The sequence below is a fragment of the Gobius niger genome, assembly GCF_951799975.1.
Source record: "Gobius niger genome assembly, chromosome: 16".
NCBI classification, from domain to species: Eukaryota; Metazoa; Chordata; class Actinopteri; order Gobiiformes; family Gobiidae; genus Gobius; species Gobius niger.
The window spans coordinates 2,347,766-2,371,513 of NC_136867.1; the positions used below are offsets into that span (position 1 = coordinate 2,347,766).

Here is a 23,748-nt window from a genome sequence, read left to right on the forward strand (position 1 = left end):
ACACAGTAAAACCACTTTTATTCCAAAAGTCTGTATTTCAGCTTCATTTACCCATCAGCAGGAGTTCTTGCACGCCCTCTGCTGGCGACCGTGCCATTTTTATTATTTCAATGTACTGTATGTATGCACTAAGCTGGAGGCCTTCTCCACCGCTTGGGACAGGTGCCGCATGTCTTTAAGTTTTAAACATAATTTAGTCAAAGGATCTGCCTTGCATTCTAAACAGTGAGGCCAATTCTTTCTGATTGACATATTGACTTGAAAACCAAAAATCTAAACATAAAAACATCTACATAATGCATGTATAATGTTTTGTAATTCCAGATGTTGGCTGTAATACTTACTTGATTTAATGTTCACATGTTCACCTCATATCTGCAGACACGTGTTTTAAGAAATGTTTCATACATTTTCTACATACATCACAATCCATGTCAACAAGAAATGACTGTGCCCCAACACTAAAGAACTAACTAAAATCAGCTTGTTTGTTTGCATGGCTCCATGTACTTGTATTCCTGTTATTGACTGACATCGCCCCCTGCTGTGCACTGCAGAGCCCACGTGGCTGTCCACTAACCTGGGCATCCTGACGTGCATCGAGTGCTCGGGGATCCACCGGGAGCTGGGCGTGCACACCTCCAGGATCCAGTCCCTAACGCTGGACTTCCTCAGCACCTCCGAACTGCTGGTACTGCACACGATCTCAGTCATTTTACATACGAGCATCAGGGTTTACTTGGAGTGGGGCTGCTCATTGTCATGTGTATGATCAGCCTTGCGATTAGATGTGACAATGAAGATTCAGCTGACCTGAAGTTGTGAGCACCAGTACTTCCTGTTCATTTCCTATCAAGATTAGCTTAGACCCATTCAAACAGTCAGATTCCCTAAAGATTCCATAGTGGACAGTGAGTTCCTGACAGATGATCACTTACTGCTTGTTATTTGCAGGATGTAGGATGTAAATATGTGTGCGAAGGATAGGAGAGTTTGTCTTGAACCTAAAGGCTCACTCTCTTTTGATGAACCGTGACGAAATCTGAAATCGTTTCGGCTATAGTTTTGATGTTATTTCGATATTATTCATTTATAAACACAGGCGTCTTACATCAAGTATGTAACATGCTGTAAGTGATCATCTGCCAGGAACTCACTGTCCACCATGGAAATGATTTATTAAGGTAAACAAGTTACTTAGTACTGCTTTAAACACCAGTGAGTAAAAGTGTGTTTTTAAAGCAGACTTAAAAGCATCAACAGGGGGCGCTGTTCTAATGTGGGGAAGGGCATTCCAAAGTTTGGGGCCAACAACTGAAAATGCCCTGTCACTGCAGCACTTGTTCAAACATTGAGGTTGCATTAAGCAGACTAGACCTGAATCACCATAGAACCATCCAAGAGTCATTCCACTATTCAGAGAAAAACGATGATCATATTGAGCCTGGAGCCCTTTGCACACTCACATATGAAGTGACTAAAGAAACCCTCTTCATCTGCTAAACAGGACCTAGGCTAATGCTGTCATGTAAGGGCCTCTCTCATAGTGTTTCGTTGTTCATTAATGTACATGTTGTATGTCTTCCAGCTCGCGGTCAGTATTGGCAACACGCGGTTCAACGACATCATGGAGGCGGGTCTTCCAAATGATTCGGTGAAACCACTGCCCCAAAGCGACATGTGAGTGCCACTTTCAAAATCACACGATAGGTTTCGGACAATTCAACCAATTTAGTGGTTAGAGTTTTAAAAAGTGGCATTGGGTCCTGGGGGAAGATACTTTACTGCTTGCCTTTTCATGACTGTGGCGTGTGAGCGATTTGAAAATCTCTATATCAGAAAAGGCGTCATCATTAGCGGTCAACCGGTACGGGATTTTTGAGGCGGATGCCCATTTTTGGGCGTTTTAATTGGCCAACGCTAATTTTTACAAATTGTCAATTGTGTCAGTGTTGAATTGTGAAAGCAGGGGGCGCTCTATTCCGCGCTGAGGGCAGATTTATTCAGGACATCCTTGTTTAGTAGGTACTTAATTCGAAAGACATAAATCAGCAGATTCCAAAACAAAACTAAAAAAAACAAATCGCTATCTCTTATGGTTATTAGCAAATGTCAGCAACATAAAATATATAAAATATGATCTGAGCATCTGAGTTGTACAAACTTGTAAACAATGTTTCTCAGCTCCTCTGAGGCCTAGGAACTCCTGACTGAGCTCTTTTTATCTCATAGATATTGTAAAATACACATAGGGCTGGACGATATGGCAGAAAATATTATCACCGTTTTCTTATTTTTTATTGCTCAATCTCAATTTTCAATTTGATTTTACTTTAAATGGTGAAATAAATAGTGTGTAGCTCAAGATCTTGGACATATCTTTTATACAAAACTTCAGCTTAAACAATAAAGATTGCTTCCCTCCAGTAACTGACAAATGCCCATCTTCTTGTCCAAACTCTTAAAAAAAAGACGTTGTTTTTGTCTCTAAACCTGTTGATATATAAAGTTTCGTGACAATCACTGAGATTGACCAAAGTAGGGATTGCGATTTTGATTAATTGCCAAGCCCTATATATCGGCCCGATCGGTCAACCTCTAATTATTATCCAGTTCAACTGTCATGGAGGCAAAATCTGTGAACATTTGGATTGTGCAACAATTACTGCGATTGTCATTTATACTTGAAAATGAAGATTACAGTTTACAGTCGACATTTTAAACAGGACACAACAGGAGCATTAATATTTGAGAGCAAACTGATGTCCATCCATCCATCCATTTTCTTCCGCTTTATCCGGGGCCGGGTCGTGGGGGCAGCAGTCTCAGCAGAGATGCCCAAACTTCCCGATCCACACACACCTCCTTCAGCTGTTCTGGGGGGACCCTGAGGCGACACCAGGCCAGCTCGGAGACATAGTCCCACCACCGTGTCCTGGGTCTTCCACGAGGCCTTGTCCCACTAGGACATGCCTGGAACACCTCCCGCGGGAGGCGACCAGGAGGCATCCGGAACAGATGCCCGAGCCACCTCAGCTGGCTCCTTTCGACGTGAAGGAGCAGCGACTCTACTCCGAGCTCCTCCCGGGTAACTGAGCTCCTCACCCGATCTCGGAGGGTGTGCCCAGCCACCCTGCGAAGGAAACTCATTTCGGCCGTCTGTATTCACGGACGAAAGTCAAGTCTAAGTTAATCTAAGTTAAGACACTATGGCGAAAGCAAACTTAGTTTTTCTGCCAATTATATTCTACTATGAAATATTTCATCATTTAAATTATGATTTCAATTTTATATTTGATTCATTGTGCAGCGTTGGATATAAATGACCGGGGGGGGGGTGGAGCTTCGAGCCAAATACAAGCAGTTTCCTGCATTCTGGGTCATTTTAGCACCTGCAGAGTGATGCCCTTTAATTAAACAGACTGATGGACAAAAACATTAAATCAAGTCATTTTGGTCCCAAACAGGGCTTTGAGCAGTTTCAATAAGATTATAGACTAATATCATCCAAAGATCATAACTAATAGCTATGGGCATAATTTTATAGTAACGTTAATTCATCCAAAGTATAAGGCTCGGCATAGTCCACTCAGTCCCACTGACAGAGGAGTGAAACCAGGAACACTGGGCTCATTTCCTTAGCCATACTTTAGGAATAACTTTGCTACAGACATAGCCTGGCTAACACCAGACTAAAATCACAAGTGATATTTGTTGTGCAGATCGAAATGATTCGAGCGCACACAGCAGTCTGGCGTTAGCCAGGCTACTACAGACACAGGCTGATAGAGCACATATACAGGTGAAGAGTGCATGTCAATCCGGTTGGCCCCTCCCTCCCCTTTCTTTAGTGCACACATCCCTCTGTGCCCTTCATGGACCCTCTGCTAAGAATGTTTTTCTGACTTTTTTTTAGATCAGTGACAGTCTGTGTGACTGCAGATGATTCACAGTGCTATTGCACGTTATAAAGGAGCGTTATCTTGAGGAGTGTATTGGTTGGTCTTACCGCGCTCGTTGTGTGTCTGGTTCGTGCTCCTCGCACGGGACGCCTCCTGTCATTAAGCAGCAGCACCTACCGATCCTTCCTGACCACTGTATAACAATGACCATAACTATGCGAGTATTTGACCAATCTTCACCAAATAAACAGCAATTTTAATAACATAACACAGCACCGTGAGCATAGCACTCTTAATATGTAAATGCAGACAGTTACTGTGCATTACTTCCCCTCAGTTACCACGGCTCTCCTCGACTCTGAGGTGTGCGGGCTGGAGCTGCACTGACGTCACTGTGGGGCAGCGGCTCTGAAGACTCACAAAACACTTTTGTTTTAAAGATTAGTTAAAAATATGAAACCAATGTCAAAGAAGCCAACGCATGTATACCTGTATCCCCCCCATCCCCCCTGTAACTGTTACGCCCATGCTTCAAGCTACATAAAGTAAACTCGTGTTTAAATGGCTATATATGTACTTGTTTTGGACACAGGAATGCCCGTAAGGAATACATTGTGGCGAAGTATGCGGAACGTCGGTACGTGATGAGGAGGGAGGAGGTGGACCCAGGCAGGCTGTATGACGCGGTCAGGAGTCGGGACATCACTGCTCTGCTACAGCTGTACGCAGAAGGGGCTGACCTGGTCAAACCCCTCAGCACGCCGGACACACAGGTCAGTAACGCCGGACACACAGGTCAGTAACGCCGGACACACAGGTCAGTAACGCCGGACACACAGGTCAGTAACGCCGGACACACAGGTCAGTAACGCCGGACACACCAGTCAGTAACGCCGGACACACCGGTCAATAACGCCCTTCACACCGGTCAGTATAGCCGGACACACCGGTCAATAACGCCCTTCACACCGGTCAGTATAGCCGGACACACCGGTCAGTAACGCCGGACACACCAGTCAGTAACGCCGGACACACCGGTCAATAACGCCCTTCACACCGGTCAGTATAGCCGGACACACCGGTCAGTAACGCCGTTCACACCAGTCAGTAACGCCGGACACACAGGCCAGTAACACCCTTCACACCGGTCAGTAACGCCGGACACACTGGTCAATAACGCCCTTCACACCGGTCAGTAACACCCTTCACACCGGTCAGTAACGCCGGACACACCTGTCAGTAACACGACACTGCACTTAAATTTGTCTACAAATGATAACAAATGTCATGTCAATACCAAAGAAATATCATTGCACATACACATTGCACATACACATTTCACATACACATTTCACATACACATACACATTGTACGCATGGCTCAAATGGTTCATATTAGAGGCTCCCAACTGTATTTTTTGATGGTTCAAAGCTGTTTTGATGTATGCCAGTAGTTCTTGTTTTGACACACGTCATATTTGTATCTGAAAGCACCTGGAGAGTTTACTTTTGCAACATGTTTCAGAAGCTGAAGGAGACGGCCCTGCACTTGGCTGTGCGGATGGAAGAGAAGAGTTCTCTGGCACTGGTGGACTTCCTTTGTCAGAACAGGTCAGACACACAACCACAGCCTATCACTGCTGCCAAGGCAGAGACACCACCCCTCCACCTGAGCACCCACAGTACAGCACCCACACAACCACAGACTATCACTGCTGCCAAGGCAGAGACACCACCCCTCCACCTGAGCACCCACAGTACAGCACCCACACAACCACAGACTATCACTGCTGCCAAGGCAGAGACACCACCCCTCCACCTGAGCACCCACAGTACAGCACCCACACAGCCACAGCCTATCACTGCTGCCAAGGCAGAGACACCACCCCTCCACCTGAGCACCCACAGGACAGCACCCACACAGCCACAGACTATCACTGCTGCCAAGGCAGAGACACCACCCCTCCACCTGAGCACCCACAGTACAGCACCCACACAGCCACAGCCTATCACTGCTGCCAAGGCAGAGGGCCCCTTCAGAGGAATCACTGGGAGAGCCTAAAAATATAAGAACCCATATAATACCACTCACAAGTAACTCTTGCCCCTAGAGGCCATCAGCGCCACTGCAGGTGTCGTAGCATGTTGCGTTTTTTTACTCATTAATTGTCCGTGAGAGTAAATTCTACGTTGACAGAAAAGATAAAGGGACAGAGGGATATTGTTCATCCAGTTACACAATGGAAATATTTTTTTTAAATACTGTTTAAAGTGGCGCTAGCCGGCAGTTAGCTTTGCCTGTTAGCTTCTTCGTGATTCCATTAGTGTGTATTGTGACCCCGACTCGGTGACAGCGAGGTTGCAATTGTGGTTTTCTGGCCAGAGACACCAGGGGGAGATTAAAGACCCCCCCCAATCATGCCATTAACACTTGTATACCTTAATAAATCCTTTCCGTAGTCCCTCTGGGGGTAATATAAGTTACTTTGTACTGCTTTAAAATCCAGAAGTAAAAGGAATCTAGAAATAAATATAAAATATCACTAATATCATAAATGATCAACATAAATAAATATGTAAATAATATCAGTTAAATGTCTTCTCTAAGTGTGTGTGGTACTTAAGCATGTATGTCATTTTCCAGTAACTGTGTGGAGAAGAGGACCAGTGAGGGCAACACGGCTCTGCACTACAGCGTCCTGCACCACAAACCCGAGTCTCTGAAACTGCTGCTGAAGGCCAAGGCTGCTCTGCACACAGGTACACTACTGCACTCTACTGCTGTGCTTCTCAAACTGTGGTATGTGTACCACTGCTTAGCCTGGCCAAGGACAGATGGATATTGCAGTGCAAATTACATTAGAAAAGTAATATGAATCAATATGAGTTATATAGTCCAATATCACAATAGGAGTTGCCTCAAAGGGCTGCACCAAACATCAAAACAGTGACACAAATAACAAATGTAATGTCCAAACAAATGTAATGTCCAAACACATGTAATGAGCAAAAAAGTCAGCAGCAAATGGAAACGTGCCCCGGGCTGTAGATGGACCCAGGGCAATCAATCTGGAAAGGCTCCGATTTCAATAGATTTTTTGTATTACCCAATCAAAACAGAGTCTCAAAAAGTGGTTATGTGTTTGAAGGGAGAGCTTTAAGCTGCACAGCTGTGTGCTTATCCTTAAGCAGGGTTAGCACAAATTGTATTAATGTGACGTTCACAAAAAACCTGACAAACCAAAATGTGAAAACACCACAAAAAAACTGCATATGTGCACATTTCACTTGTATTTACCCAGATAAAACTTAATGCTACAAACAGTAAAGTCACTGACGGAGAGCACAGTTCCCTCTCCTCCTCCATCGCTCTCCTGTCTGAGTCTCCCTCGTCTTCCTCTCCTCCTCTGCTCCTCCTGTTTCTGTTTCTCTCCTCCTGTTTTTCTTCTCTTCTCTCCTCCTCTGCTTCTCCTGTTTCTGTTTCTCTCTTCCTGTTTTTCTTCTCTTCTCTCCTCCTCTGCTCCTCCTTTATTTTATAAGTATCCAAAGTAGTGTCTTCATTGTCCCTCTCCATATCTAAACGTCTTCCTGTCCATATCAAGGCGAAGTCAAACGTCATTTACAAAACCTGAAAGAAACATTGAACTGTGAACAATGAAATCATTCTCACATGTGTGTGTCCACAGTGAATGGAGCAGGGGAGACCGCTCTGGACTTGGCCCGCAGGCTGCAGCACACACACTGTGTTGAACTGGTGAGACTTTTTGTTTTGCACAACACCACCTGTAAAGGTCTCATTACCAGTAATATGAGCTTAGGTAAAGTCCTGCTTTATCTCCGTAGGTATACAGTATATTATTGTTTCATAGAGCTTATGAATACGTTGTAATGCTTTTACATGGGTTTAATTTACTTTGAAGGGTATTTGTATCTGAAGTAAAGTGTTAAGTATTGAGGTATCGTTGATCGTATATTAAAGACAGGCAGGTGGACAGTGAGTTGGTGATCACTTACTGCATGTTCAGAACTTGGTGGCTGGAGGGGGCTTTCTGTGTGGAGATTACATGTTCTCCCCGTGTCTGTAGTGTGTGAATGAGTGAGTGTTGGCCTTGCTTCTGTCTACCCAGGGCAGCTGTGGCTACATTAGTAGCTTACCACCACTAAGTATAGAGTGACTGAATAATGTCTACAGTGTAGTGCTTTGTGAAACTTGGTAACACAGGCTTGTAAAGCACAATACCAGTGTAAGCCATTATGGTTATTGTTTGTTTTGAAGCTAAAGGCTAACATGCATTTCAAAAACATAAATACCTATAAAAAATTAAAGTACAAACAGGACGAGTGATTAGTTCATATTTGCATGAAATGAATGAAGACAAACTCGCCACCTTTATAAACATAGATGAAATATTTACATCTTATGGCCACTTGTTAACATTCAGTCAGTGATCATCTACCTGCCCACCTCAGACCCCATCAGATTTCCTAAAGATTCTAAGCTAACCTTAATGGAAATGAAAACAGACAGGAAGTACTGGCACCCACAGCTTCAGCTCAGAGGAACTAGCGTAGCCACATGGTGCGATGAGCACATTAAGGTCCCAGAAGGGCCGCGCTACAGCCCGCGCCCGCCACACACAACACTTTAAATAAATAAATAAAGGTCAGATAAAGTATGCATTTATAATAATAACATCACAATATGTTCTCCTAGCCCAGACGAGTGTGTTATTTCATACCTGGCTATATGAACATATTGTCATTACTACTAGAAGACCTAATGACCCTAAATGGACTCATTATTCATAAAGCCTTAGCTGAATGTTCTTCTTGTTTTTCAGCTGGAGCTGGCGCAGAGTGGAATGTTCAACTCACAGATCCATGTGGAGTTTGAGTGGGAGAGCCAGAGCCAGGAGCTGTACGACAGTGAGGACGAACTGGACGAGCGGGTAACGGTACCCTCTGAAAGGAGGCACTACAACCAGCCTCTGCTCGCAATGGAGTCATTCATTTCAAAGATATGCTTTGTAGTGAAGCTGAGATGGATTACCCAAACTAAATTCCTGTTTTGATGAGGGAAGGTTTAAACTGTTGGAACCTCGTTGAATTCCTTTGTTCATTTAGCACGGTCATTATAGTAATTCATCAAATGCCTTTACCTTCAAGACAAGCTGTCCTCTCCTTTCATAAAGCTTATAACACGCAGTAAGTCACATCTGCATGAATTAGTCAATAACGCTCTCCACGTTTTCCACCAGGTGAGCCCATTACCCAGAAGTCAGGGCCCTCCGTTGGTGGGAAATGGAAATGCATTTGCCCGTTGGAGTGTGGCTAACGTCCCAGTTAACTCTCGGCCCTGTCAGACCTACGAGAACCTGGACTTCCTCTACAACAACCCCCCAGCCAACAGCGCCCCCACTGGAGGAGGCACGCCTCCACCGCCTCTGCCGGTCAAGTCCATCCAGAGAGGTGAGGCCTGGGAGGTCATGATCCTGCTGATCGGAATGTCTTTTTCACCACACTTCAAATGTGATAACATTTGCAACATAAAACTGCTGCTGCACAACGGAATCCAGTATTTGTCACACTGCTCTAAATTGGTTTATATAACTGCACAGGACACTTGTAGTTTGATTGACCTAATGTTTAGAATGACTCGTTTATTTGATCCTAAAATCTGATTTTTGACTGTAATCTCTTGTGTGCAGGCCGCTCTGACCCTCAGATCTCCATCTCCTGTCTGGACTCCGCTCACAGCAACAAGCGCAGCTCCAGCTCCACCAAGAGCTCCTCCAGCCCCCAGAGCCAGCCCCGACACAGCCCCACTCTCTCAGGGAGCCAGGGTAGGGGGCCAGTGGAGTCTCCACAGAGTGAGGGCCGAGGTGGAAGGACGCCCGGGTCACCACCCAGCCAGGGCGGAGGCGAGAGGGCACCAGGCACCACCGCACACAGCCATAAAGGGCCCGTCAGGTGAGATCGGCGCGAGTGGTGTAAAGTCATCCCCATCAGTCCCAGGACGTGCACTAACACTGATGGGCTGTCTGTGGCGCTGCGTTCACGCTAACAGCAGAGCGATTATTACAAAAGTCACTCACTGATTGTTCTTTTTGTTTGTATTACAAATGCATCATCAGGTAGTTACTTCATCACTACCTCATTTGAACATGTTGAATGTTGAATGTACATAAACCTTGCAGGTCAAAACAGCGTAGGTAGATGAATATAACCGACAGCAAACCAAGAACAATAAAAAGCTCCCACCTCGAGACAACCCACACATGCACAGTGCGCCCTCTGCTGGGTAAATGCTGTAATGGTGCTACTGCTCCGTAAACCAACCATCATTCTCATGAACTGAATGGAAATGATCTTTGTCATGATCATTTCTGTGAATGTTTGAACTTCTGTGACACTCACTGCCTTTATGGATTTATTTATTCAAATTTTTGATATGGCCCTTTTATTATAATCATAAGAAAGTGCACTTTTGTGCTCATTTGTAAAAAAAAAATACAAAATACAAAAAATTATAAATTTTAAAAAAGTTAAATGTTTTCCAAATAATGTTGAATGGATGTTGATGAGCCGTGTACACGACATGTGTGTCAGCCAGACCCCTCCTCCCGACACAGGAGCCTGTTTGTTGGTACAGAAGGAGCAATAGTGGCATGTGCTTTTGTGTGCAGTTCAGAGAAGACCACGTCGTACCGCAGGACCAGCAGTGTGGGCCCTGTCCAGTCCAAAGTGCTGAGTTCCAGTGCAGTGGGCAGTCAGGAGGAGCTGTACTGCAGTCTGCTCCAGTCTCCTCCTCCTGCCCCCTCCTCAGCCTCAGCACTGACCCCAGCCCCTCGTCCACGCAGGAATGCCATGGTACACACTCCTTTCATTACTGTCTTTACAGTGCAGTGTAACACATACTCTGCACATACTGCCCCCCCCCACACGCACACGCACACACACGCACACGCACACGCACACGCACGCGCACGCGCACGCGCACGCGCACGCACACGCACACGCACACGCACACGCACACGCACACGCACACGCACACACACACACACACATAAAACATGAGCCACATGTGTGTGCATGAACTGAACACTGGGCTGTGTGCAGGCGTCTGGGACCCGGCCTCATCACAAGCGAGTGCGCGCCCTGGTGGACTGTAGACCCAGCAGCTCTGAACAGCTCTTCTTCTACAAAGATGAGATCATTATAGTCACAGGCAGCAGTGACCCCCACTGGTGGGTAAGTGCAACCACATCTTTATTTGCGTAAGCGGATGATTTACTGAAATAAGGGCTGCATAATGAGAAAAAATGCAATAACGGTCTCTGATATAATAAACACAATCTGATGGCAGCAATATTTGTTTTATTTTACCAAACAAAGTAAATGTAAACAGCAATTATGTGCATCCTTTGTTAGCAAATGATCTGATCTTTTCTTACTTTTTATCTGGGCAAATTGTTCTTCCATCAAATTATTCCAAAGTGAGATTCAAATGGAAGTAAATTAGGAAAATCAGGACTTAAGTGAATGGAAATACCTCAGAGATGTTTGTCTCCGTAATACATGAAAACAAGCCACAAAAGTGTATTTCAAACATCTGCTGATATATTATGCAGCCCGAACAGAAATGGTTCAAATACATGTTTAACCCTCGGAATGGGGTTCTATGTCTCAGGTCGGTCACATTGAAGGGGACCCGTCCAGGAGTGGGACTTTTCCTGTCAACTATGTTCACAAGCTGACGTGAGGTCCCCGGGACAGCAGGACACGAGGAGCTTCTCTTACGGACCGTGGAGAGACTCGTCTTCTCCCAGTCACCTGTGCGTCTGGAGCTACATTGCACTTTGAACTTTTTGATCCTGAGTCGTGGAGCGAGCAAACGCTGCTTTTTCCCTCAGGGACTATGTTTGTGTTGGTTCATTGAAGCATGAACCCCTAAAGGTACTTTTTGATTTGTACATATCTCATTCTCATTTGAATCAAGGAGAGATTCAATGGGGGAAAGGCGGTCATTGTATTACCCTGAAACGATAACCAATCATCCACAGAGCAGTGGTGATTATAAACCTCCATCCAAACAGGGACATCTCAGCCTCCAGCCACTTTGCCGCAGCTCTAAGGCCAGGCAAATGAAAAGACTTTAAAAGACTCCACAGAAGACGTCAGTGAGTTTCCAAGTGTTGAAACTTCACACACAGCAAAACCAGTGCCTCTTTCTGAAAATGTCAGGCCAAAAAAAAAGGTTTACCTTAACTTTTGGTCCCAAACTCTTCAGTAATACAAAACCAGTCATGCTCTCTTCTTCACTCCACTGTCTGTGGGCCAGCTCTATCATCAGTCTGCTCTTCAATGTTGTTCTCTCATCCAAAACCCTCTCGCAGCTTTGAGTAATCTTTGAATCTTCCTCTGTGGCTGTTCTTAGCACTACGGCGTGACAAAAAGCTCGGTCCGTTTCTCAAAAAAGCTTCTCCCGAGGTCCTATGTGTCCAGGAAATACTTTCCTCACCTCTCCATCTCTATTTCTCACGAAATAAAAACACTCTCCATAGCTTCACTACAGCCACACGGGATATTTAGTTACGGCTGATCAACATTATATTTTCTAAAATGTACTCCACAACACTCTATTGGAAAATGATCAAAGACATTAGGTTCTCTGCTTGATATACAGGAGCTCGTCATATGATTAGAATATCATGAAAAAGTGAACTTATTTCTGTTATTCAACTTAAAATGTGAAACTAATATATGATAGACTCATGACATGCAACGTGACACATGTCAAGCCTTTGTTATCATTTTGATGATTATTGTCTCAGTCCATTTTGAAAATATTCTATATATTATTTTTTATTTGGGGTTTTTACAAGCTGAGCCATAATAATCAAAATGATAACAAATAAAGGCTACATATCTCACTTTGCATGCTATGTCTATCATTTAAGTTTCACAGTTTAAGTTGAATAACAGAAGTAAATGCTCTTTTTCATGATATTATAATTATATGTGTTGTATCAACATTAGTTTATAACGGAGCACAAGACAAGATCGAGGCGCGTGTATCGTAATATGCAGGTCTTCTTTGACTCTAGGCAAAACTCCCGGTCTCTGGAATGTGCCGTGACAGTGAGCTTCCAGATTGGCTACTGCAACTTTCATCACGTGTCTTCAAATTTGGAGGTTTTTGAGGCTCCGACTATATACACAGTTGTCTATAGTCACACACCACAAAATGATCGCCTCCATGGTCTTCTCAGGCCAGGCCTCTCGGAGCTTGGGGAAAACCAAATATCGAGCAAATGTCCCCATCTTAAGGCGAGACACGGCAGGCGAGAACATGGATGTTTCACGCACTGGTCACATTTTCTCCCATAACATCTTAGTTTTAATGTCAGCCTGAAAAACACACCAGACTTACCCCGATGATTTTATGACTTTTTGTAGGCTTTGACCGAGATAACGCTGTAATCCAAAAAATATCCTTGTTACTAATAGGGCCGGGACAAAACATCAGATCGCACTTGGATCGCAGTACTTTGTGCTGAAATACCAAGTATCAATACTTTATCAAGTATCGCAATACTTTCAATACTTTCAATGCTTGTGTTTGGAGGCATTTTTAATCCTAGTCTTTTTTTGTCACTAACAGTTACTGCACTTTTCAGTCGTAACACTTGGTGTTACGATGGTATTTGGTTTATAAACTTTGGACACATGACTTTTTACACATTTTAAGGTAAACTTATCACTTGTTATAATTACTTCAGTGTATCACAATACGTATCGGATCGGGCCCTGGGTATCGTGATATGTATCAGATCGTGACAAAAGTGGATCGTCCCAGCCCTAGTAACTAATATGTCACAAAATAAAACCATACATTTAAACCTGGCTCTATCCATTGTTTAGATTTTGTTTCTGAAAATAAATCAAGATATTAAATTGTGGATATAAGAAAACTTTACATGAAGTTAGTAATGTTCAGCCAAAGTTCCAAATCTCTATCTCTAAATATAGGAAATGTTCCCCCATTCACCTGCAGTGTCTCGCCTTAAGAAGATGTTTAGTTCTGGCTGACGAAGCCAATGCAATACTGAAGACACAGCCGTGTCTGGGCGTGGAGTGAAACAAAACAGTAATGCTCTAAGGCTGATGATGTGACGCCACAGCTGACCAATGACCACTGCACCTGCAAATATCCATCCATCCATCTTCTTCCACTTTTCCGTTTCCGGGTCATGGGGGCAGCTGTTGGAGTTACCCAAATCACATTGCACCAGCCCCCGATGGCTCCTCCTGCAGGTGGTGGGTCCACGGAAGGACGGCCTCACGATTAACCGGGCCTGTTGGTCTCTATTAAGGGGCTTCTGAACCGCTCTTTGTCTGACCTGTCACCTAGGACCTGTTTGCCCTGGGAGACCCTACCAGGGGCACGAAGCCCCGACAACAGAGCCCCCAGGATCATTCGGGTGCTCAAACCCCTCCACCACGTTAAGGTGGCGGTTCCAGGAGGGGCACCTGCAAATATCACTGAGACAAATATTCATCCACCAAACATTTGCTTGTAGATTGTAAGTGTCATAAGTGTGTTCAGTCTGCGGTTTCCTCGGTCCTGCAGTCACTGGGCTCTGTGTGGCTCCAGTCTGCCGCGTCTGCAGCGTCTGCAGCGTCTGCAGCGTCTGCAGAGGACACAGAGGAGGGAATAACATGGGACCAAATGTATTTACTTGTGTGTTGTAAATGGCACTTTGCTTTTACTGTTGTTAGACTGCATGCCTTAGGCTCATAAGAAACTGTCATTAATGTTAATGTGAGAGGTCAGAACTAAAGCATGTAAACGTGTAGATGAGGTGTAAAATAAAGCAGCTCAAGTTGTTCTTACAAACCTGTCTGTTCTGTTTAGGGCACACTTTACCCTGACACCCCATACCACACCAACCGTATTTCTAAAGCAGGTTCATATTAGATATGCCATTGATACGGAAGTTATGATCAAAACAACCCAATTGCATTCATTTTTAACAGACTCTGTTTCAGATGGATTTTTTTTTTTCTCACAACGCACTGAAAATGATTTCATGACCCACTTTGGGTCCCCACCCACTAGTTGAGAATCACTGGTTTAAACAGTGGGGTGGCAGCCTGAGTCGTACCTCCTCAGCAGCAAATATATTTGACTCTCACCATCATGACTATTCCTCAGTACGGTCCCGAGGGGGGGCATATATACAGTATACAGTATAATATGCCGAGCTCACACAGAAAGAGCGTACATGGCCTCGGTGCTTCTCCATCTGAGGCGAGAGTGTGTGCATTATGGATGTTTTAAGAATGTGGATGTGTGGCATTGATGCCTTTTCCTCAGCCCTGCCTCCCGCCCGGCCCTGATGGATGTCCGGGTCCCTCTACAGACTGGATGATGAAACACACCTGCCGCTTACATAACTGTGACCTGTTCTCCAGCTGTGCCTGCCCAGCCCGTACACATCCTCCATTACAGCAGCCCACTCACCATTCTGAGAAACACATCCTTTATTAATGGACACAGGACATGAATATTTCATGGAGGATTAATGGGTGAAAGCGGGCCAAAGCCGGTCTAATCTGCTGGAGCCTGTGCAGGTTATTAGCACTCTACATGGCTGAGGTTATGCAAAACACTCCTCTTAAATGGAAAATAATGCAGAATGTGGAGTGCTCCGGATGTTGTCCACAACATGGAAGGTCTAAAAGCCTGTGGCCCTCATTAAGTGAGCAATCCCAGTGCTAATACTTCAGTCCACAAAGGTTATCTAACACCAACATACCGACATGTGGGAATGAAAGGAAAGTATACAGTATATGGCCTTCTGCATCCCCTAAACCATCTACTGGCCTTCTGCATCCCCTAAACCATCTACTGGTATCAGCCATCATTATGACTTACAAAACATTTGACTGATGGAAAAAAAAGATTTGTGTTTTGGAGCTGATTCCCCAGGCAGGAAGCTGTCCCACACTCCCCAATCATCCTAGGACTGGATCCCGTGTGTGGATGAACCTCTCAGACCTGCATGTTCTATAGTATTTCACTGGACGGGTCAGCAGGTAGATGTTCGCTGTACTTTGACGACATGTTTCAGCAGTCGCAGTGCTGCCTTCAGCCTCACCTGACAGATCAGGTCTCATATAAATATGGTTGAGGACTAGGGCTGGACACTGTATGACGAGTGGAGAAACAACATTAATAACATTAACTATGGCTCTGTACAAGGCAACATGAACAGGCTGTACCAGTTAAAAAGGGGTGTCCAAAGTGCTGCTTGCTGAATCGGTTCACATCATCAGAGATGGTCCTTTTTATTTAATATGTAATAATTCTACACAAGTCTAACCTAACAACTAGCATTTTATTGTGAGACAGAGCTGGCATTAAGGTTTTAAGCATAAATAAAGGCATGAGGCACAATTTAAACCTCTGCTACTCGAAGGTTTCGTGGAACTAAGCACCGACCCATGGCCCTTTAACCCATGTACGCTCCAATATGTGGCGCCCCCCCCCCCCCCCCCCCCCCCATGAAAAAAGTTTGAAGTATTCTTGTTTTACAATCAGGCCTATGTTTATGCATACAAAGATTTGTTTTCCTCCTTCAAACGTCATTATCTCTTTTATCTGTAGGCTATTGTTTGTCTTTGCATTTGCTCAAGTGTTGCATCTTGGAAAATTCACTCAAATTGATTTGGTCTAATTATCTTACAAAACAGTAACGTTTCAGTAACAGTTGAAGTCAAACCTGTAAAGTGACCAGGACTGTTACTTCTGTGCGCCTCATCGAGCTTATCATTCAGGCTGCAGTTCCGCTTTGGGCCTGAGGGGGCAATCGTGAGTACAAAACTGACAAACTCCACTCTTTGATAAGTTAAATTACTTAATTACTTAAAGGTTAAGTTCCTACCCGCCCGTGAACGCACCGTCACTCGCACCACTCCCTCTGATTGCAGGATTACAGAGATGTGTGCACACCAGTGGGTTGCTTGGTGTCAGGGCTGGTACTCGGTTTCTGTGGAGTTTGCTGGGCTGATGCTCCTCGGAGGTGCCCTGAGCCCTGTTTGTGCTCCGCTCTCTGTCTGCCTAACCATGCCAAAGCTGCTCAATTTAAGCTCCGAACTTACCAGCCCTAACTCAAAGCACTTAAAGCACCGTGGCTGGTTCATGGGGGATTTGTTTGCGTTTGTTTCTATTAACGTTTTTCATTTGTTTGAGTTGATTTATTAACCTGAATGTAGCAGAGCGTTTTTTTGTTTTTTGTTTGCTTGTTTTTTTACCTTAGCTTTAAGAAACACAAGTTCCATTGAAAAAAGTGTTCCATTAGTTAAATAGGATTTATTTGTTACAAAATGTTTTTCGTTCAATGCATTTCATAAGTATGCTTGATTTAAAACCTTTAGCACAGATGCATGTTTAGTCCATAGATACAGACGGCATCTCGTCATAGAAGGGGGCGGGGCTTCGCCGAGGGGGAAAATAGAATCTCTAGAGAAAAACAATTTTCCCTCTTTTTAGCCATTTTCCGGTGGAATATCAACTTATTTATCAAACATAAATAAAGTCAAGTGTAAATCAGGCCCATATGGATATTTTCTCACAGCAGATTGTTCAGTAGAAGTGAAAAAATGGCAGTTGTAGCAAGCGCTAGCTAGCCGTTAGCATTAGCCCGATGCCAACATGTAGCATGATGTTAGCATTCTCTGTTGTTTATGTATTTATGGGCTGTTGAAAAACTTTGCTCCTCCCCATGTCCTTGCATCATTATTTAGTAGAAACTATATTCATAATTCAGCATTTGTTAAAGTAGTTTTTGAATAATTAGACAAAGTTTAGATTTTTTCAAAATTGTTTTCCCCCTTAACTGTTTTCAAAAATGACCATATATGGGCGATTCCAGAGATGCCGTCTGTATCTATGAGATACAGATTTCAGATTTGGGGCAAGAGTCCTCCAACCAGGCCCCGCCGACCACTGGACAGACCCAAATCACACAGACATTTAGAGGGAAGACAAGACGGCGACGGGCAGCGCTGGTGCCACTGCCTGCGCCTTAAAAAGGAATGCATATTATTAACAGTTATACAGATATGTTTGCCTACGCTACCCGCCGCTACCGTGCCGACCAGCGCGGAACACGCTCATCAACAGGACCATCAGGGGACCGCACACCCAATCTACTGCGATGCTCCAGCGCTGCGCCCTGACGCGCTCCCGTGAAGGGCCCACAGCAGCACCTAATCAGGGCGAGCGTAAAGGATGAATTTAAAATAAATGTTGCAGAGATATCTACCTGTCGGACAGAGCACACCAGGCAGCAGGAGATACACAAGGTCAGAGGGCAAGCAACACTAGCCCGGGGCCTTTTACAGTGCGCCCCTAGTGGCACGCACAGGAACAACACTACCACAAATTACTCACGTCACCACATTTAGTTTGCTATAGTTTTTTGTGAATATTTTCTATTGGTTTAAATTCCCCATTTACTTTAGCTATGTTTTCAGTGTTTGTTTATGGAAGGGTAATGTTTTAAGCAACTTTAATAAAATTGAACTACAATGTAAAATAAAAGAAATGTATATTTTTGCTGCCTCTGCTTTGGTTCCTTTGTTACCAGACTTACCTCGAGCATTGGCTTTGTTTAAACACCCCTAGCCTTGTGTAACCACGGGGGGTTACACTGAAATTAACGTTCACTTTAATTACTTAAATAAGTTAAAGCTACCCTAAGCCACCCCGTTTTTGCGGACCAGTATTGTTGCATTCCCACATAGATGCAGCACACTCAAAACAGCAGTGAACCGGCTGCACCTCCCTCACCTCACAGCCAACAGTTTCACATTATGACAGAAGTTTACAAAAAGATGGTGAAGTGATAAACATGTGAGCGACCTGCTCTGATCCAAACGAAATCCTCATCAAATATCTGTTTGTTTGATAATACAATATCTACAGGAGCCGTCAGGACTTTTTCCTCCTCATGATTGCAGCAGTACCCAGAGGTTGTGAGTGTGAGGCCTTCAAGGGTTGCAGGGGAAAAAGTTCTGCACTGTAAACTTATAGTTCTAAATGGAAGCATTTTGTTCTAAATGCCAAAAAAAAAGACACTTTCATGAAAGTTGCAGTTTAGAAAATAAATGTCTCAAAAATGTTTATTTTGCTACATATCTTATTTATGCTGAGACATGGCTGTCACACAAGATTAATGAGATTTCCGTATCTCATTGAATGCAATCAGAGCAGGTCTATACATTACAATAGGCGTCTCCCAGTCACATGACTAGAAATGCAAGCGTGCGACATTGTGAAGGGAAACAAAAATGGCGAATGCAACAGAAATCCATCTGTTACAACTCACTTACAAGGAAATGTGTCACTTCCATATGCAAACAAACTGTCATTGTTGGATATTACAGAGCCAGACACGCTTCCGGCCGAGATATTTACTGACGTGAAAGTTCTCAGTCAACATACCGTCACTCGAGTTTGGCGATATTTACATAGTACATAGTTTCTTGATAGACTTTCCATCTTCATCCACAGGAAAATCATTAAAAGCACATCAAAGTCTTTCTGCATACAGATATTTTGAGTCAGGATGGGTATCGAATACATCTTATGGCAACCAAAAAGAAAGGATATTCTCATTGTCATGAGTAAGGTAAGATACTTGACACTTGGCTAAACCCGCAGGCTAAGAATACTGTAAAACACCCAGCTTGTTGTATAGATATCTGTCACAGATTAACGAACAGTAAATCTCACACTGACAGTAAATCCTTCTATGCTACAGCAGTTTTCAATAGGCTAATCATTTGATGAGAAATCCGATTGAAAAGTACAATGGGACGCCATTAAAAGAGTAAAGACATGAGAAATTCTGACACCACTAATTTGCATCAAACTGCGCAACAAGTTTCAGGCATTTCAGCGGTTTTGAAATGTAGATTTGAAATGAGACGTTGGTGTGAGTTTATCTGGAGTTCATTCGCATGTGTCCCGTCAAGATGGAGTGACGTCATGCAGAAGGCACCTATACTTCACACTTCCTCGAACTCCTCATTTGCGCGTTCCCGATGATGGGTGCGAGTGCGCAGGCAGGGTGTCTCCACAGTGCTCTTTGGCCCCGCCCCCTTTGTGCCCCTGATCCACACTTCGCTGGAGCCTGCATCCAAGGGGACTTCGCGAGGCATACTGCCCATAATTCTTTGTGGTAAGACCAAAAAGGCTGAAAAATATCTGCGGATCCTGTTTCTTATTGTTGCGTTTAACTAGCGGACCCCAAAGCAGAGACTGAAGCAGCGAGTTTAACAGTTTATTTTACAATCAGTGGAGCCAGGCCGGGAGCTGGCTGATGAGGAGATGACACGAGGAGCCGAGCAAGAGCCAAGAGACCACACCAGGAGAATCGATGCAGCAGAGTTCACTACTCCACCTACTGACCATATCACTTAAGGCAGCTTTAAATACAACTACAACTACAACTGTTTTATTAAGTTATTGATCTTAATTTAAGTGTAAATATCTTGCCCCAATTTGTCATTGATTTGAGAGTCTAATTTCAAGAAAATGTCACTTATTTCAAAATGACTTTTTGCAGCATGTTGGTCCAGGGACAGCACTAAAGGAAGTGACTTGGTGGTTTCAGCTGAAATAAATGAGACACATTTAAAGGATATAGTGTTTTAGCATTTATATTCCATTTTAGCCCTATTGAGGACAAAAGGACCAGTTAATGTATAAATACAGAAGCATATGTCTCCAGTCAAGTCCTATAATGGTGCTAGTGCAGTAGTTCATTTCATCTCCGAGGTCTGGCATGGACATAGAATAAATGCAGTTACAACAGTCTTTAGTCCCGTTGGATTCCATTCTACATATGAATGTTCTGGAAGCCATGACTTGACAAATGCAGCCGCGGGAGAGGGAGCACCGATGCAGGCCTCCACATGTTATCTAACATTTGGAGTCCATCCTCTGCACTCAGTACACAGTAAGTGCAGCATAAGGCGCGTCCTACGCCAGCTGTGTTCTGCACTCTCTCAAGGTGACCCCTCCTGCAGCACAAATACAGGGAAAAGGGAAAGCCTCTGGATACAGCCGGATTCTCCACTGGGCCTTCTGTTCACCGTCTTAAATCAGATAAATGACTTAAACCTGCTCAAGGCGAGACACTGCAGGTGAATGTGGCGGCAGTACCCCTTTGAAATCCATACGGCTATTTATGTGTGAAACCTGCCAATAATGCCCTAATTACAAGGGACAGATGCAAATTCATGGAATTGAGTTTATATTTTTAAACCAAATGTACGACAGAGGGGATTTTTAATCATATCAAACACAACATCTAATGTATGTTGAGTTCACGTGTCTTAACTTTCTAAAGAGATTCTACTCTGACATTGAGGAGGAGGACGGTTCACAATTCCATGTGAAACTATCAAAACCTGTGTGTTTGTCCCGGTGTATAGTTGATATCATGGGGATCATCATCTCTGGCAGAGTTCATATTTGATAAGAGTTAAATAGACCCCATTTGGACTGGACAGTGTTGACCCAGCTGTTAATCTGCACTTTCATATTGATTTAACTAATGTGTGGACACTGTTCTTCCAACAATGAAGGATTTGAATTATATGTTTAATGAATATTTGCTGAACAATAAAACCCCCAAACATTTGTCTTATTTCCTTGTTTATTCTAACAATCAGGACCTATTACACAAAAGCCACTGAGGCTTTGATTAAAGTTTCATATTTACACGTACATTTCAGCTGTGCTCAAGTGTTCGGAAAAGACAACATTCAGAGTGAAGCCAAAAAAGCAGCACATTCGTTCGCGCTCAGCAGCAGAAACAGGTTGTTTTGGATAGAGAAGAGTGTCAGACAGTGACTGGCCTCAGGAAGTGTTCATCAAAACACCATTCTGAACTCATGTTTGGCTCCATGGTGCGGTGAGCGCCGGGGCGGGTTACACTTCACTGGCACTTGGCAAACTCACATTGGTTTTTGATGACGGCATTGTTTCAACATCAGGTCGATTCTCATCACCTGCAGCGTTTGTGGCAAAACATGAGCGCTGAATAGTCTTTGATTACACTGGGTCACAGCACAGTTGGTGTCTATGTTCCGTGAGCTGATTTAGACAATGTTGATGTGCTGAATCCAAAAGTCACTTTGGTTTTGCTCAATCAGGTCCATTTTTTAGCCCTCGGCCAAGTGTTGCCAAAGGGTACATGTCCTTCTCAAAAAATTAGCATATTGTGATAAAGTTCATTCTTTTCCATAATGTAATGATAAAAATTGAAAAACTTTCATGTATTTTAAATTCATTGCACACCAACTGAAATATTTCAGGTCTTTTATTGTTTTAAAACTGATGATTTTGGCATACAGCTCATGAAAACCCAAAATTCCTATCTAAAAAAAAATAGCATATCATGAAGAAGTTCTCAAAACAAGCTATTAACCTAATCATCTGAATCAACTCATCAACTCGAAACACCTGCAAAAGATTCCTAAGGCTTTTAAAAACTCCCAGCCTGGTTCATTACTCAAAACTGCAATCATGGGTAAGACTGCCGACCTGACTGCTGTCCAGAAGGCCATCATCGACACCCTCAAGCCTAACCCCATAGAGAATCTGTGGGATATTGTGAAGAGAAAGTTGAGAGACCCAACACTCTGGATGAGCTTAAGGCGGCTCTCGAAGCATCCTGGGCCTCCATAACACCTCAGCAGTGCCACAGGCTGATCACCTCCAGGCCACGCCGCATTGAAGCAGTTATTTCTGCAAAAGGATTCCCGACCAAGTACTGAGTGCACAACTAATTATTTGAAGGTTGACTTTTTTTGTATTAAAAACACTTTTCTTTTATTGGTCGGATGAAATATGCTAATTTTTTGAGATAGAAATTTTGGGTTTTCATGAGCTGTATGCCAAGATCATCAGTTTTAAAACAATAAAAGACCAGAAATATTTCAGTTGGTGTGCAATGAATCTAAAATATATGAAAGTTTAATTTTTATCATTACATTATGGAAAAGAATGAACTTTATCACATTATGCTAATTTTTTGAGAAGGACCTGTATTGTGTTGGTCCTGGAGCCAGTCTGGTTGGTTATTTAGGTACATCACTTATACACCGCTAAAATAACAGTGGTGTAATAATAATAATATAAAACAAAACATCAGATTTAGTGCAGAATTGACTTTTTAAAAATGAAAATCCACTTAGCACAAAATCCTGACTTGATACAGAAAAATGCATGTCTTTGTCAGATTCTGCGTTGCACAAATGTTCTAAATCAGTTCTAAGTTTTAGACACCTCACAAAAAGTCTTTTTTGTAACCCAGTGATAAGAACCCCCCTCTGTATGTTTGATGCCTGAGTCTGATACTGAAAATGGGACATTATGTTTTCATTCTTACATAGAGGCTGGACCTGTCTGAGCATTTGTAAAAGACAGGCCCAGTGCTTCTGCAGTGACTCCAACAAACATGAACATCACATTCACTACAGAGAGACAGTTTGGACCCGTTTGAACAGGAACAGAAGAGACATTTACTCAAGTACATTCACCTGAGAGACTTTGAAGAAACTGTGAAATCCAGGACTATTTTACTCATCTTTGAGCTATTATTTTGAAATGTCGATAGTCTTAGCTGCAAATGACATTAGAATAGGGTTCAAAAGCGTCTTTTCTCACACAACATTCACGAAGATTGATAAAGTGTCTGGGGAGCACATACAGCATAGGTCCAATAACTACAGACAATACAGTACATTCATTGTGCAGTGGGCC

General features: G+C 43.5%; 1 protein-coding gene across 2 annotated transcripts in view; it reads left to right on the forward strand.

Annotated features, from left to right (window-relative positions):
- Window positions 1–11,829, forward strand: part of asap3 (ArfGAP with SH3 domain, ankyrin repeat and PH domain 3) — a 43,039-nt gene extending 31,210 nt beyond the window's left edge. Inside the window, exons 15-26 of one of the 2 annotated variants that reach the window (XM_079573189.1) lie at window positions 558–691; window positions 1,589–1,680; window positions 4,495–4,675; window positions 5,428–5,513; window positions 6,547–6,662; window positions 7,589–7,656; window positions 8,744–8,851; window positions 9,161–9,371; window positions 9,611–9,872; window positions 10,589–10,772; window positions 11,022–11,153; window positions 11,593–11,829. In XM_079573189.1, the coding sequence (XP_079429315.1) occupies window positions 558–691; window positions 1,589–1,680; window positions 4,495–4,675; window positions 5,428–5,513; window positions 6,547–6,662; window positions 7,589–7,656; window positions 8,744–8,851; window positions 9,161–9,371; window positions 9,611–9,872; window positions 10,589–10,772; window positions 11,022–11,153; window positions 11,593–11,664 (1,646 nt within the window). In that variant the 3' untranslated portion in view covers window positions 11,665–11,829. The remainder of the gene's footprint in view (window positions 1–557; window positions 692–1,588; window positions 1,681–4,494; window positions 4,676–5,427; window positions 5,514–6,546; window positions 6,663–7,588; window positions 7,657–8,743; window positions 8,852–9,160; window positions 9,372–9,610; window positions 9,873–10,588; window positions 10,773–11,021; window positions 11,154–11,592) is intronic. The other variant, XM_079573190.1, reaches the window with a different exon arrangement.
- The last annotated feature ends 11,919 nt before the right edge of the window (window positions 11,830–23,748 follow it).